The sequence below is a fragment of the Zeus faber genome (genome assembly GCF_960531495.2).
Source record: "Zeus faber genome assembly, chromosome: 17".
Classification (NCBI taxonomy): Eukaryota; Metazoa; Chordata; class Actinopteri; order Zeiformes; family Zeidae; genus Zeus; species Zeus faber.
The window spans coordinates 25,747,796-25,762,871 of NC_137204.1; the positions used below are offsets into that span (position 1 = coordinate 25,747,796).

Here is a 15,076-nt window from a genome sequence, read left to right on the forward strand (position 1 = left end):
ACTGTCGTCTTCCTTTATGATGTGAGTATACATGTACCAATTGAATAAATATGCACATACAAATATTTTATTGTTTTATTGTCGTCATCCCCATGCTCACTCGCTTGTAAAAGTAGTTTTTAAAATGTTTTTATTAAAGTGAAAGAAAACAACACGGACACATCACCGACATGGGAAACAAGTCACAAATCAAACACAGGTCTAGTGCAGTGGTATTCAAATTGTGGGGCGCGGCCCCCTAGAGAAGAAAAACAAAAAACTAAGCCCCAATATATGATTGAGATGTTGTTACATATTTTAGAGAGATGCTTGTTGTTAGTTCACATTGAAAGTAACACTTTGTTCATGTATAAAGGAAATCACTATTTCTTTCCATATATATATATGGTTTTTTTTCATTAGTTGTTCACCTTTCTGTGTTAACAGGCATTAAAAGCCTCAAATCAATGTGACTTCTCCACCCGGTTCACTATAAACCAGGTTAGTTAGTTACGACACAGTTTTTATTTGTACTCTTTGTCCTTGAGATCCTCGGGAGCGAAAAAAGAAAAAGTTTGAATACCACTAATCCAGTGTTTCAGTTCTTCGGAAAGTACTTGTGCCTTTTGCATTTGCATAGTCCCAAAAATGTTTTAATGGAGATCAAAGCGGCTCAAAATACTCTGGTACAAACACGGCTCTGAAGGTACGGTGTATTCGTATGGAAAGGCACTTGAACTCTGTTCTGTTGCAGAGTTTTGTGATGTGTAAATAAATGTCCAGGGTCCACAGGGGCGCTGGGAACTGATACAACAAGAGGTTTCAGTTTCCACACAGGAGTTTACTAGACCAAAAAAAAAGGAAATATAAAAATCACATGCTGCGTTGCTTTCAGTGGCAATTCCCTAAACCGGTGGATTGCCTCGTCTTATAGCCTCGGACTGTAACAAAACATTTTTTAAATAAAAATAATCTTTGCTCCCTCAGCAGCAACAGGGCCGTACAAAGGTTTTTATTACACAATGCTTTGTTTAAATTCTGAGCAAAGACATGCCAGGTATTGAAAAATCTCCACCTTCTGTGCAGTGTTGTGCTCGAGTTGAACCGTGTGTGTGTGTGCGTGCGCGCGGGCACTTCACATCAGAGAGGGAAAAGCGAAAACCCCTACGGCCGCGCAAAACACGCCGTTACGAAAAGAGAAAGCGGAAGCGCGTTGTAACTCCAGGAGTCGTCTCCCGTCGCGAAGGAAAATGCCCGAAAAATGTAATTTTACGAACGAAGAGAAGAAAAAAAAAAAAAAGAGTCCAAACTTATTCACCTGCACCCGAGGATGAACTGCTGATGAACCTTGAACCTGCATAGCACCTGTTGCGTTGTCTAATACCTTAAAAGTGCAACTCTCTCCAAATTCCACATTACTTGCGATTTCTTAAAAAAACACCGCAGGGGTTTTCTTTTCACGTTCCCCGCTTCCACAAACCCTGACATGACTACCTACCAACCAACCGTCTCCTTGGGTGGAGTGGTCTCTTCCCCTTCTAGCATCTGAAAGGTCTCCATCTCCTTCCTCCTGCCCCTCCTCCACCAACACCGTCCACCTCCTTAACTGTCCGGACGTTCAGGACGGGCGTCGTAGTGGAAAGGCGGCAAAGTACCCGAAGGTGGAGCCCAAGACCACGCCCAGGAAGATCCAGACGTTGTAGGACATGACGCACAGCATCAGCATGTAGCCGAGCACCACCTGCACCATGTGGAGCACTGTCTGGACGCAGTGCAGCAGCAGGCTGAGGAGGAGGAGGAAGAGGGAGGAGGAAGAGGAGAGGTTTGAATGATGAAGCCACTTCATTACACAGTGCATCTGTATTTAAAAACATTTCCTCGCCCAAACTTTATTTTTCTAGCCCACGCAGAATGGCGAGTCTCCGTGTGAAGGTGTCCGCTGATCCGGAGCGAAGTTTGGGTCGTGTGTGTGACATCATGCGGCGGGTTTTTAGGAATAAGGGTTTTAATCGAAATCAGGACCAAGACGATCCTACTTATATGAATCCAGAATTTAAAAAATGTCATTTCTGAGACGTTGCTTATTTTAAGATGAATTAGTTGTCCTAGACCGAGGTGATGAAGGACTAGTCAGCTCCTTCTGTCTGGTCTTAGTCCAGATCAACCTGGTCCACCTGGATTAATTATTATTATTATTTTATTGTTATTTCATTTTTATTATTATTATTTTCAATTGCGTCTTCATTGTTCATAGTTTCAACACCTCTTGTAATATGGTCCGTATTTCACTTCCTGGGAGCTTGAGTACAATTAAGTCAAGTCAAGTCAAGTCACACTATTTATAGAGTGCATTTCATACCAGGGCAACACAATGCGCTTTACAAAGAAATACCAAAAAGAAAGAGAGAACGGAGTTGTCAGCTGGTGATTACAAAAGAATGCCCCTGAAACAACAGCAACAACAAAAGCAACGACAAAGACAACAAAAACAGCAATAAAAGTGACTCCAACCACAGTGGCAGCAACAGAAAACAACAACAGCAGCAACAACAGCCACAGAAACAGCAACAACGGCAGCAGCAACATCGACACCAGCAGCAGCAACAACAGCAGCAACATTGACACCAGCAGCAGCAACAAAAAGAGCAGCAATATGGACACCAGCAGCAGCAACGTACACGCAAAGACGTCACCGGAACTGGAAGTGGTAGCTCTTACCGGAACTGGAAAGGTCACTCTCAGGTTAGAGATGGTTAAGTCGAGGTATAAGGTTACGTTAAGTTGAGGTATAAGTTAAGCGCGAGTTTAGTTTAGGGTTAGGGTTAGCAGCAGCAACGACAACACCAGTTAATGTATAAGGTTAGCGGCACCAACAACAGCACCAGCAGCAGCAGCAACGACAACACCAGCAGTGTCAATACCAGCAGCAGACAACAGCAGCAACAAAAACAACAACAGCAACAGCGCACAAGCAAAGACGTCACTGGGACCAGAAATGATAGCTCTCACCAGAACCAGAAATCTCCTCATCTGTATTGAGTCAACAGTGTGTACCATTTCATCTCAACAAAGTAAAGCACAGCAAAGACGTCATCGGAGCCGGAAGTGGTAGCCCTCACGGGCATCGGAAATTTAAACTGTGTGCACCATCTCATCTTAATCCAGTCATGGTCCTTTAATTAGTGTCCCTAAGTTACGGGTCAAATTTCCAAACAGACCTCTGGAGGGAGATCCTGTTGACTCTCACTCTCTCTGTCTCTCTCTCTCTCTCTCCGAAAACACACCCTTCTTATGATCCTCTAAGTGTAATATTACAACAGAAACAACCACAGCAACAAAAATAGCAGCAACATTTGGTAGCTCTCACCGGAACTGGAAAAGTCACTCAGGTTAGAGATGTTAGAGATGTTGAGTTGAGGTACACAGTTAGGGATATTTAAATTAGGGTATAAGGTTAGAGATGGTTAAGTTTAGGTCTAAGTCTAGATTGTTATGTTTAGGTATTATGTTCAAGATGATTAGGTTAATGAATAAGGTCAGAGATGGTTAAGTTTAGGTACAAGGTTAGCAGCAGCAACGACAACACTAGCAGCAATGACAACACTAGTAGCTACTGTACCAGCAGCAACAATAGCAGTAGCAAAAACAGCAGCAACAGCAGCAACGACAGCGCACAAGCGGAGACTTGACTCTAAATCCAGTCACAGTGGATGTTTAGGTTGATGCATAAGGTTAGCAGCAGCAACGACAATACCAGCAGAAACAAAAGCAGCAACAGAAAACAGCAGCAGCAATAGTAGCAGCCACAGCGCACAAACGAAGACGTCACCGGAACCGGAAGTGGTAGCTCTCACCGGAACCAGAAACCTCCTCATCTGTATTGAGTCAACAGTGTGTACCATCTCATCTCAACGAAGTAACGCCGAGCAAAGACGTCACCCGAACCGGAAGTGGTAGCCCTCACCGGAAATGGAAAATTTCAATTCTGTGCACTGTCTCATCTTAATCCAGTCACGGTCCTTTAATTAGCGTCCCTAAATTACGGGTCAAGTTTTTCATTCTGACCTCGGGAGGGAGATCCTTTTGACTATCTCTCCGAAGACACACCCTTCTTAAAATCCTCCCACTGTAAGATCACAACAGAAACTACAACAACAGCAACAGAAATAGCAGCAGTAACAGCAGCAACATCCACTCCAGCAGCAGCAACAAAAAACAGCAAAAAGAAAAAAAAAAGGACAACAGCAACGCACAAGCAAAGAAGTTACCGGAACCGGAAGTGGTAGCTCTCACCGGAACAGGAGAAGTCACTCAGGTTAGAGACGGTTAAGTTGAGGTATAAGGTTAGAGGTGTTTAAGTTAGGGTATAGGGTTAGAGATGCTTAAGTTTAGCCATAAGGTAAGCGAGGGTTAAGTTTAGGTATAAGGTTAGCAGCAGCCACAGCACCAGTAACACAGACAGACAGACAGACAGACAGACGTCAGTTAGTCAGTCATAGACTGTAGCGAACAGCAAGGTTTTTAACCTGATTTTAAAAGTATTCAGTGTGGGGGCCTCTCTCAGGTCCATCGGCAGGGTGTTCCATTTACTTGGGGCATAGATACAGAAAGCAGCTTCTCCTGCTTTAGCGTTGGTACGAGGGACAGTTAAAAGACCACTGCCTGTGGACCTGAGAGTCCTTGCCGGTTCGTGTATAATTAGCATTTCTTTTATATACTGAGGTGCAAGGCCATTTATAGCTTTATATACAAGTAGCAGAATCTTAAAATCAATTCTAGTTTTGACGGGGAGTCAATGTAGAGATCTAAGAACAGGTGTGATATGGTCAAACTTTTTTGTCCCAGTGAGAACGCGTGCAGCCGCATTTTGGATTAACTGCAGCCGCTGCACAGCTGATTTCGGGAGGCCGGTGAACAGGCCATTACAGTAGTCCAATCTACTCGTTATGAATGCATGGATTAATTTTTCAGAGGCTGCTTTTGACAGGAAGCCTCTTAATTTTGAAATGTTTTTTAGATGGTAGAAGGCTGATTTTGTGATTTGATTTATATGGCTCTTAAAATCGCCGTCTATGATTACGCCCAGATTTTTGGCTTAATTCTTGCTCTCCAGGGACAGATGCAATTTTCTGTCTTTGAGCCTTTGCACCAAAGCTGAGTATTTCTGTTTTGTCTTTGTTCAGTTGCAAAAAGTTATTTGACATCCATGCATTAATATCATTAATACACTGAGTGAGGGAGTGTATGGGGAGTAGGTCATCAGGAGATAGGGATATGTACAGTTGTGAATCATCTGCATAATTATGGTCATTTATTTTGTGTTTCTTACAATATGTGCCAGTGGAAGCATATAGAGGTTAAACAATAATGGTCCCAGAATCGAACCTTGGGGCACTCCACATACAATATCCACTTTGTTTGACACAAAATCTCCAATGGACATGAAGAACTGCCTGTCCTGTACGTAGGTTTTGAACCAATTTAAAACCGGGCCAGATAGGCCCACCCATTTTTGTAATCTCGCTAATAAAATCTGATGGTCAACAGTGTCAAAGGCAGCACTGAGATCCAGGAGCAGAAGAACAAATAGTTTTTTTGCATCAGTGTTTATGTGTAGATCCTTCAGAACTTTAATAAGTGCTGTTTCTGTGCTATGGTGAGGTTGAAAGCCAGATTGATTGGTGTCTAAAAGGCTGTTTGAGGTTAGATAGTTGTAAGCTGTAGGTAAACTGTTTTTTCAAGTATTTTGCTGAGGAGCGGCAGGTTGGAAATGGGCCTGTAGTTGGCAATAACTGTTGCATTGAGATTGCTCTTCTTCAGCAGCGGTTTAATGACAGCTGTTTTAAATGCTGCAGGGAATATACTTGATTGAAGAGAGCCATTTAAAATCTCTAATACCTCATGTGCTAGGCAGTTAAAAACTGCTTTAAAAAATGTGGTAGGGAGGGGGTCCAGGCAGCAGGTGAAGGACCTGAGCTGACCAACAATATCGTCCAGTCTTTTTATGTCTAAGACCTTCCTTCTTTTGGCAACTACACGTCAAAAAACCTGACGTGCAACACCACAGAGGAACATCAAGAGCGTGCGTGTTTTACTTCTTCCGCGCCAATACACGGAAAACCAAGTTCCAAAAAATCTCCCCCCCTGGAAGGCCTTTACCCAAAGCCTCGTTTCCGGTTCATGAAAGGCCGTTCTGGCGTGGACGGCAAGCTAAAACGCGGAGAAAATACGACGCCGCCAAAGATATCTGTCTACAAGCGCATGTGGACAGGCCCGAGTTTTACTTAAAAAAAAAAAATATATATATATATATATATATATATATATATATATATATATATATATATATATATATATATATATATATAACTAAAAGCAAGAAAAATAAAAAAATGAAATTCAAACGAATTAATTGTCCTCATTACATCTGCGGGGGCCTGGCGGAGCTCCCCTCCGCCCTGAAAAGCAGGCGGGGCATTCACAGCGGAGCCGTACCTGCTCCTGGAGCTGGGCTGGTAGGGGGTCAGGGAGGCCTCCGAGAGGTGCCGCTCCAGCCCTGCGCCCCCCTCCTGCTGGCACTCCGGCGGGGGGATCGGGGAGGATTCCCGGGAACCAGGGTCCAGCTGGGAACCCGCCGCCAGCCACACCCGCCACACCTTCAGGAGCTCGTAGAGGACCGTCAGCAGGAAGACCACCAACACGGACAGGACCATCCCTGGGGACACGAGGAGAAGATCAGAAAAAGAAAATGTCGCAATCCACACGAGAATCTTGTTGTTTTGTTTCATATTCATATACGGGGAATTTACCGCCATGAGGCAAATTTGGAAAAAAAGATATAACACGAAGATAAAAATAAATAAATAAAAATCAAAATAAATCAAATAATATAGGTAGACCAAATAGATGAAAATATAAAGAATATACAAAGTGTGACTCTATGCACATTAGTATAGGTATATAAAGAATTAATTATTACGGCGTACTTGTATATACAATTGGTCGAAAATGCAAACAAGATTAAAAAAAATAAAAAAAAATTAAAAGATGTAAAAAATATATATATATATAAAATGTCACTCTCAAAAAAATGAACATCAATTGATCAAAAAGTTTAAATAAAGAAATAAAAATAATAAAATATATAATACTTAATAATTATAGGTATATATTATAAATTATTGGTACGGATATATAAGGTATAACTTACTGCTATGTACTTACTACATGATAACAGAGTTCTTTGAAGTACATTGTGCACAGTGAGCTCAGCATCACACTAAATAGTCATCATGCGGCTGGCTGCCACCAAGGACAACAACAACAACAACATCATCACTGTAGTCAGAGGCTGTTTTGCGCAGATCACTACAGGGAAAACATCCCGCAGTGGGCGAGAAAAGCACGTTTTTGCTCCTTATCCTATCCTCCTCGTTTGACATGTGACTTACCTATACCTTCCTCTTTGGGGTTATATGTTAACAAAGCATACGCAGATGCTCTCTGTATTAATAGTTCAAGTTCAAGAGATTATTTGTCCCATACATACACATACAGTCGTACATATATGCAGTGAAATGTCATGACACTCGGTGATTACGCACAAGCTCTATAAGCTGGAAAAATACTCAAATGTGCGTAACCGACACGCGGTGCTCGCGCAGGCGGCCTCAAGGGGCGGCGCCACAATCGCGATTCTGGGTTCTATAATTATATAATAGGATTAATTGTCTGTGTTGTATTAAATATACATTTAAATCCTCCTAAATGAAACAATAGATAGAAAATAAAAAAAATAAAAAAAAACTTAAGTAACTACAGCTAGTTACCAAAAAACCCTAAAAATAAAATAAACCTAAACATGAAAGAAATCCCCCCCCAAATATGACTTTTCTAAATGAAAATAAAAATGTAAAAAACCTCTTATTGCCTATAATTTTCTCTTTGAGATTCCAGCCCGGGTTAAAAATTCATATTGACACGTTTATAATTCCCAAGTGGTTTGAACTTGTCATCCAACACAGAAGATGTCGTTTGCGCTGCATTATAATGCTCCCTGCATCAACCAGACGTACTAGTTCCCCATCGATAGTCACGGGAGCGTTTCTACTGGAGATACAAGTCCTCTCACAACCCCAACAGCTTAAACATAACAGCAGTGTTTGAAAAAAAAACAGACCTTTTACGCTCACATATGCAAACCGTGTTTCCATTTTGCATGTGGTGTGTGTGGTGTGGCCGCCACACACACCACTTCACCGACAGTTTGCAGTCGTTCCAAATGCCACGATTGGCCCGAATATCAGACCCTCCAGGATTTTGTATTTTGAGTTTTGGTGGGAGCAACAATTCTTAAAACTATTCTCAAAAACTGCAATAGAATTTTCCAAGATTTATGCCTTTTTTTGGCTGTTAAAACTGCAGGAATGGGCAAAATGGCAAGTTGGCCAATGAAGAAAGTCATTTGTAAACACATACAGTGCATGGGCGCAAAGCTAGACACTTATTTTCGGGGATTCCTGTAATAAGTGGTCAAGGTCTCTCTTGTTAAAGAGCTTTAGATTTTCTAGACTTTCAGACTAACCTTAAAAAAAAAAAAAAAAAAAAAAAAGGTAAAATAACTAAGTAAGCACAAAAAAAGCTCCACCAAAATCAGTACTGTAGGCCACTGTTCTCAGCGACCTTGTTCGGAAAAAGTCGCTGCGATTTCGGAAGTAAAAATTGATAAGAGAGATCTTGAATTCTGACTTTGCACAAATTAAATTCCCAAAGTGCCTGAAATATCACAAGGCTGGTTTCTGGTGGTTTGACGTTCTGCCGGGGGGTGGGGCAGACTTTAACTGAGTATTTACCCATTATAAAGTTGTGGACACACTCATTACACAGATGCCAAGTTTTCTTCTTCTCCTCAGGGCTCCTGCCTGTCTCATAGCTCACCTACGGGTCCCTGCACATCCCAGAAGTCAAACAGCAGTGTCACTCTGCTGGACGCCTCGAAGGTCATCTGAAAGAGGGGCAGAACAGAAAAAGGTTGGAGAAAAAAAGAAAAAGAAAAAAAAAGGAAAAGAAAACCTGAATCGGGGGTTCCCAAACATGGACGTGTGCCGTCGCCGCCATGCGGGCATGCGGGGCGCTGGGGCTGCGGCACCTTTGTGACGCATGTCTTTTATGACAGTTTTATTGTGACATGTCCGTGCCACAAAGCCGCGTCTTATAAAAAGAAGAGGGTCTCCGCCGCCGCCCCGGTTCCAAGCGGTTCTCCACGCCGCCGCGCAATAAAGAAGGATGATTCACACCTGAGCCGAGTCCAGATTCTCCCGAGAATGGGGTGGCCGTTCCGCTGACCGGCGCCTGAGGGCCGGACCGGGGGGGTCGGCCGCTGGAGTCGACCCGAGAGACCGACCTCGGGCACGGGCGGCGGACAGTGGACGCTCCATCCATTTGAAATAAGTGAGTAGGACGTCATGAATCATTCTTTGGATAAGAACTAAAATCTACAACCTAAAGCTAACCAAATTCACGTAAATCTTGCGCGGTAGTGAAGGTGGAATTTATGTAATTCCGGTGCGGTATTGAATAAGAAATAATCAGGTACGACCTGTGCAGTAGCCAATTTAAATTCACGTGTGTATACTTGTGTATAAAATTCTCATGGATCCTGTGCTGCAGTGAATTTAAATTCATGCGCGTGTGCGTGTGTGTGACCGTCATGATCAGTGATCTCAAACTCAAACGACCTGGGGGCCACCGGCCAGGCCGTCATCTTGGAGGGGAGCCGTGTTGAACTTCATAGGGAGACCGGCCTGTTTTTTTTATTTTCATTTTTTTAAATTTCTCCCGAACGTTAGCGAATTGCCTCGTAATCTATTAAATTCAGCATTATATTTTGAAAACGTTAAGTTCATTTGTGTGGATGCAATGGCAGGGCACAGGTTAAAAAATATATAATAATAATAATAAAATAATAATAATAATAATAATAATAATAATAATAGTCAAATGGTGCTCCATGGGATTTTGGCTCAACAAGTGCTGTTGTTTGTTGCATTTGTTGAAACAATGAAGACCCATTTGAATTTAAGCAGCAGTTAATGACAGTCTGTCATTATTAGAATTGACAGATATTCAACAGTTTGAACTGTTGGATTGTTTTAAGAGTAGGGATGCAAATTTAAAGAAATTTCCTGAATCGACGGTTGATAACCTCATACAAATGGCAGATACATTGATAACATAACAGCTGACGACGTCACCAGGGCGTGGCGCCGAACACCACCAACTTGAACTTCGGAGAAGTTCAAGTTGGTGGTGGATTCACAGGTTCGCCAGAACAGTGTATTTCTATTTTAGATGTAGGTTATTTATTTTACACAACAAAACGGTGCTTAATGGGGATACTTTCCCCGTGACTCTCCCTGATCGCCCCCTCTCCATGCGTTACGTGCAGAAAATAATCTTAACGAGTCTAGGAGCCGTGGCCCCCGTTCCTCGGTGCTCTGCCCCACCACTGTTTTTAGTTGGAGGAACCGGGCACGGCGATCAGGGGGGGCAAGGAGAGCAGTGTCCTATTCACACATATAAAAATATATTTTCGATTCCCCTTATCTATAATTCCTCAATTAAATGTTACCCCTGTGCATTTTTGTAAACTGCTATTTGTTTTACCCTGTTATTGTAATGCACACTGACTGGGGGAAAAAAAACAAAACAAAAAAAACACTGCTGGACTTGAAGAATATCAGTCGACCGACGGGTTTCCGACGGGTGTCATGACATTTCACTGCATATATGTATGACCGTATGTATATGTATGTGACAAATAACCTCTTGAACTTGATTCTACTTTCAGGGGGCAGCCCTACTGCTCTCAGCACTGTCGTTTCCGCTTTGTGAATGGGTTGCATCGCATGTTCAATTGGGAATATAAAAAAAAAAATAATAATTACATTAAATTAATATTGTGACGTCTCGGAGAGCAGATGTGTTATTGTCATGTATTGTGTTACTTAATGTCGAATGGCAATAATGGAACCGCATTGGAATTTTGGGAGTCTGTTCATCCCATGCAGAGCACCTGGGAAGAGCAGTGTTGGCCATCTTGGGAGCATTTTAAGTGGATTGGTAGACTTTCCCCTGGTACGCTTAGAGAGCATTCCCACTTGGGCTTATGGGTGAACTGGTATCGTTGCAGCGAATGTGGCTAGTAGCAGTCATCTCGGGGGCCCGTCCCTTTTGTGGGTTTGCCCGTTTGACTGGTCGCTTCTCAATGGCGTAGGATTTCAGTGCAGAAGTACACACCGCGAGCAACCGCACGGAGACTAGGGCTGACTTAGGTATTTGGGGGGTAAACTCCAATTATTTTAGGTGTCCTATGCATCTCAATTTGTGGACGTTGCGGGGTCAGCACTGTTTTTTAAGGGTTCCACCGTTTTTCTCTGTTATTTTAGTGAAGTATCTTAGTGAGGTCAGAGTGATTTGGAGTGCGAATGTTTAAAATTCTGACAAGGTACATTTACAGTAAAGCTGATCATTATTTTTGAGTATAATCAGACAGCATTTTTCTCACTCGAAGTCATCACAGTCTGCATATACGTGTGACCATGTGTGTGTGATATGTATGTGACAAATAATCTCTTCAACGTGACACTGAATCAAGTAACTATCGATATACAGTATAAAATTTGGCAAACTGGTTAGCATAAAGGAAGAATTATTTTATTTGAGCTAGAGAAGTACCTAGAATGTGTGTGTGTGTGTGTTCACTTGCTAAAAGTTGAAACTGTGTGTAAAAAATGGAAGGAATACATGGATGGACCCTCAGTTGAAGGGTTTTTGTTGGAAAATATCAAGTGAATTGATAAAGTGATTATTTATATTACACAAATAAAAATAGTTAATAATAATATTAAGGAACTGGTATTAATTCAGTGTTTTAAATCTGATTTGATATCTGTTTTTTTTTTGTTTTTACTGTGGGAGCCCTTTGCTCGTCTTTCTCTACCAATAGCTGTGGCTCTCGTGGTCAGCGACACGCTGGGGCTCCACTGAGTCACGATGACAATCTGCAGGGAGCGCACGGCTGAGAGGGTTCACAAGAGTCAGCAGTCAGATCGAAAAACTTGCGACACTTTCTGAACAATGAGCGACGGCGGCCGCTTGAGAATGAAATGCAAGCGCCGACTTCCCCTGCTCCTCCACAGGCGAAACATGAGCTGTTGAGACTGGAGCGCTGCAAGCTATTACTAAGGGGGAAAATTAACTCCGCCGCTCTGGGCCTCCGGTTCCGAGATGTCACCGCGTCAGAGAATAAAAAAGGGACTACTGTCGAAGAAATTCTCCTGCATTGTCGTTGAGGTTAATCTGCCCGCGACAAGAAAACAAAAACGGACAATACTAAAAGATATTTGTTCTGCAGAATAAAGAGAAAAGCTTCAGTACTGCTCTAAAGCAGTGTTCTGACCATTCTGACCCAATTTGTGAGGAACGGTTTTATACTAAAGGGAGGTTGTGCGCCATTTGTCAGAAGTCATCTACAAGACTGTGCCCCTCAGTTGTCCTCCGCGTGTTGACCCTCAAACAGTGAATTCGCAGGTGCTTGCAATCTTTTGGTGGCAGACGTAGATTACAATCCCTTACAATGCTCTTCCAAGCTCCCCTGGGGTTGTTCTGCATCTCCATACAAGGTTAAACAGGAAGAAATGTGATCTTGTTCTGCAATGTTAGAACTGATAGTGTAGAGAAAGAACAGTCTCTCAACATAAACTCTGGGGGGGGGCTTTCCATATTAGAATACCCCATGGTCAAATTTTGGGTACTAGTTTGAATAATTAGTGGATTAATGACGGGGCAGAGGCAGAATCTGGCACCATTTACGACACAGTGGTTATGTTTGCTATAGCCCCTTTTTTCACGGTCGGGCCGGACGGTTCTCCGCGCGGTTGGCAACAGTTACGGTCACGGTTACACTAATGCGCGGTTTGGCACGCAGCAGTTGTGCACTGTTCCAATTCCTGGATTTTCGGCCCCGGTAAAGTTACCGTGCTGAAAAGGGGGCCAAAACACGCCGCACGGAGAGGCCCGACGATGTAAGTGTTGGATGGTTGGTTTCTCATCATGTGCACCGGCGTCACATCCGAAACGCAAACTTGGGCCTCCCACTGAAAGTCGACGAATCTAATCATCAGTCGGAAACCCGTCAGTCGACTGTGATCCTCCGAGTCGGGCGGTCGTTTTATTTTTGTCAGTCAGTGTGCATCACAGTAACCGAATAAAACGGATAGAAGCTTCCAAAATGCACAGAGATAACAGTTGAAGGAGGAATCATAAATATAATTTTATGTGTTTGATTTGAACGCCGCACCCCGATCAACCTCCAAATGAAACAAATAAAAACAGCGTGGGGGCAGAGCGCGGAGGAACGGGGCCACGACTCGTAGACCCGCCAAGATTATCTTCTGCGCATGACGCATGGAGAGGGGTGATCGGGAGAGGGAGAGAGTCACGGAGAAAGTGTCCCCATTGCGCACGGCTTCCTTCCATAACCGTTCCACGCCCACTTGTTTCGCTCCATATGGAGACGTAAAGTAAAACAAGCCTACATCTAAAATAACAAAAAACTTTTTTTTTTTTGGCGCACCGTTCGCGGGCACCCCATCTATGGCGGGCCGCCGAGCTCGCCTACAGGAGGACCTGGCCCCGCACCCGCATTGAACAGCCGGATCCGCTCGACTGACAACATTCTGGGTGGGGTAACAGCCCGCAAACCCGCGACCGGAAAGCTGGATAATCGGCCCGGTAGCACTTGGTGTCGGCCTCCTCGAGCTTAGAGCTACAGCCGTGCCATTCAACTTCATTTATCGAGCAAGCCACAAATTCCTGAAGGTGGAGGGGAGGGAGCAATGCAGCACAAAAATGTTAATGGAGGCAATTTTGGAGAGTGTGTCGTTCCTATAAAGCGTGTTCTGTTCTGTGGCCTGTCTGTGGATGTCGTAGGACAGAATAAGTTCTCTGTCTTTCTGTGTGTGTCCGGCTCGCCTTCCACCTGCCCATGCTTTGCCGGTGCATGCCGGCGTCTGCCCCATCTCCGCTCCCACTGACTGAAATGAATGTTAAGAATGAATGTTTATATTGTTTTTGGTGTGTTACTCCTTGACTGTAATGCGGGAAACACCTTATGGATGGAAATACAAAAGAAAGAAAAAAAAAAAAAAAGGGAGGAAAGAAAAGCCTACAGGAGAGAGCGGAGAAATTATAAATTAAATGAAAGTTTGAAGAGGTTAAGACTAAATATCGCCGATTTCTTTCTTATTTATATATATTCTTTGTGTTGCGCAATAATATAAGCGCCATCTTGTTTGTTGTCATCGTCTTCCACTGTCGTAAAAAGCCAGTAAAGAAAGAAATAAAACAAAATAAGTCCAAAATAATAAGTAGGTTAAAAACCATGTGAGGGTCCAACCTAATAATAAATAAGAAAAGGAACTAAAAATAATTTTATGGAACGTAATTAATAACTACTTTTTTTTTTTTTTTAATCCTAAAATCAAAATTGTATTTAAAACAATAACTGCGTTTGAGTTAAATAATGACAACAACAACAATAATCATCATCATAATAATAATAATAATAATAATAATAATAATAATAATAATATTTCGACACACGGAAGAAATACCGTACGCGTAGTTTATTTTCCAATCTGAGTGGGTGAAAAACCAAAGGTTTGACCATCTAGAAACCTCGGGAAACACTGCGAAAAGCCTTGTATTCTTATTAATAATAATTAGAATAATAACATATTATTATTATCAATGTCGTTATATTACTGATATAGGCTCAGGCTGTGACAGCCGGATCCAGCATCTCGGCGCTCGGAAAGTTTTCTCGGCGCCGGGAACGAAAACTTGGCCGCAGGACTCACCTGCATCACGGCGACCTCGCTCTGCTTAGACCGAGCCGTAAACGCGGGGGTCGTCAAATCAGATGAGCAGCTGAGCCACGGCGGCGGAATAGTGTCGAGGCACCAGCTCTGCTCCCGACGCCGCCGCCCGCGTTCGCAGCACGACGCACCGAGACAGCGGCCGTGCACCGGGCGGC

General features: G+C 43.0%; 1 protein-coding gene across 1 annotated transcript; it reads right to left on the reverse strand.

The window, feature by feature from the left end:
• Positions 1–51: 51 nt before the first annotated feature.
• On the reverse strand, positions 52–15,076 carry slc31a2 (solute carrier family 31 member 2). Its single transcript, XM_080017547.1, has 4 exons — positions 14,901–15,076; positions 8,917–8,983; positions 6,475–6,694; positions 52–1,763 (listed from the first exon to the last, which is right to left on the reverse strand). The coding sequence occupies exons 1-4, from the start codon at positions 14,904–14,906 to the stop codon at positions 1,598–1,600; spliced, it is 459 nt and encodes a 152-aa protein (XP_079873673.1). The 5' UTR covers positions 14,907–15,076; the 3' UTR covers positions 52–1,597.

Coding starts and splice junctions, on each gene's coding strand:
- slc31a2 (XM_080017547.1), bottom strand. Junction 6,695..8,916: donor GGATGTGCAGGGACCCGTAG/GTGAGCTATGAG, acceptor TCGTGTCCCCAG/GGATGGTCCTGTCCGTGTTG. Junction 1,764..6,474: donor CAGCCCAGCTCCAGGAGCAG/GTACGGCTCCGC, acceptor CCTCCTCCTCAG/CCTGCTGCTGCACTGCGTCC.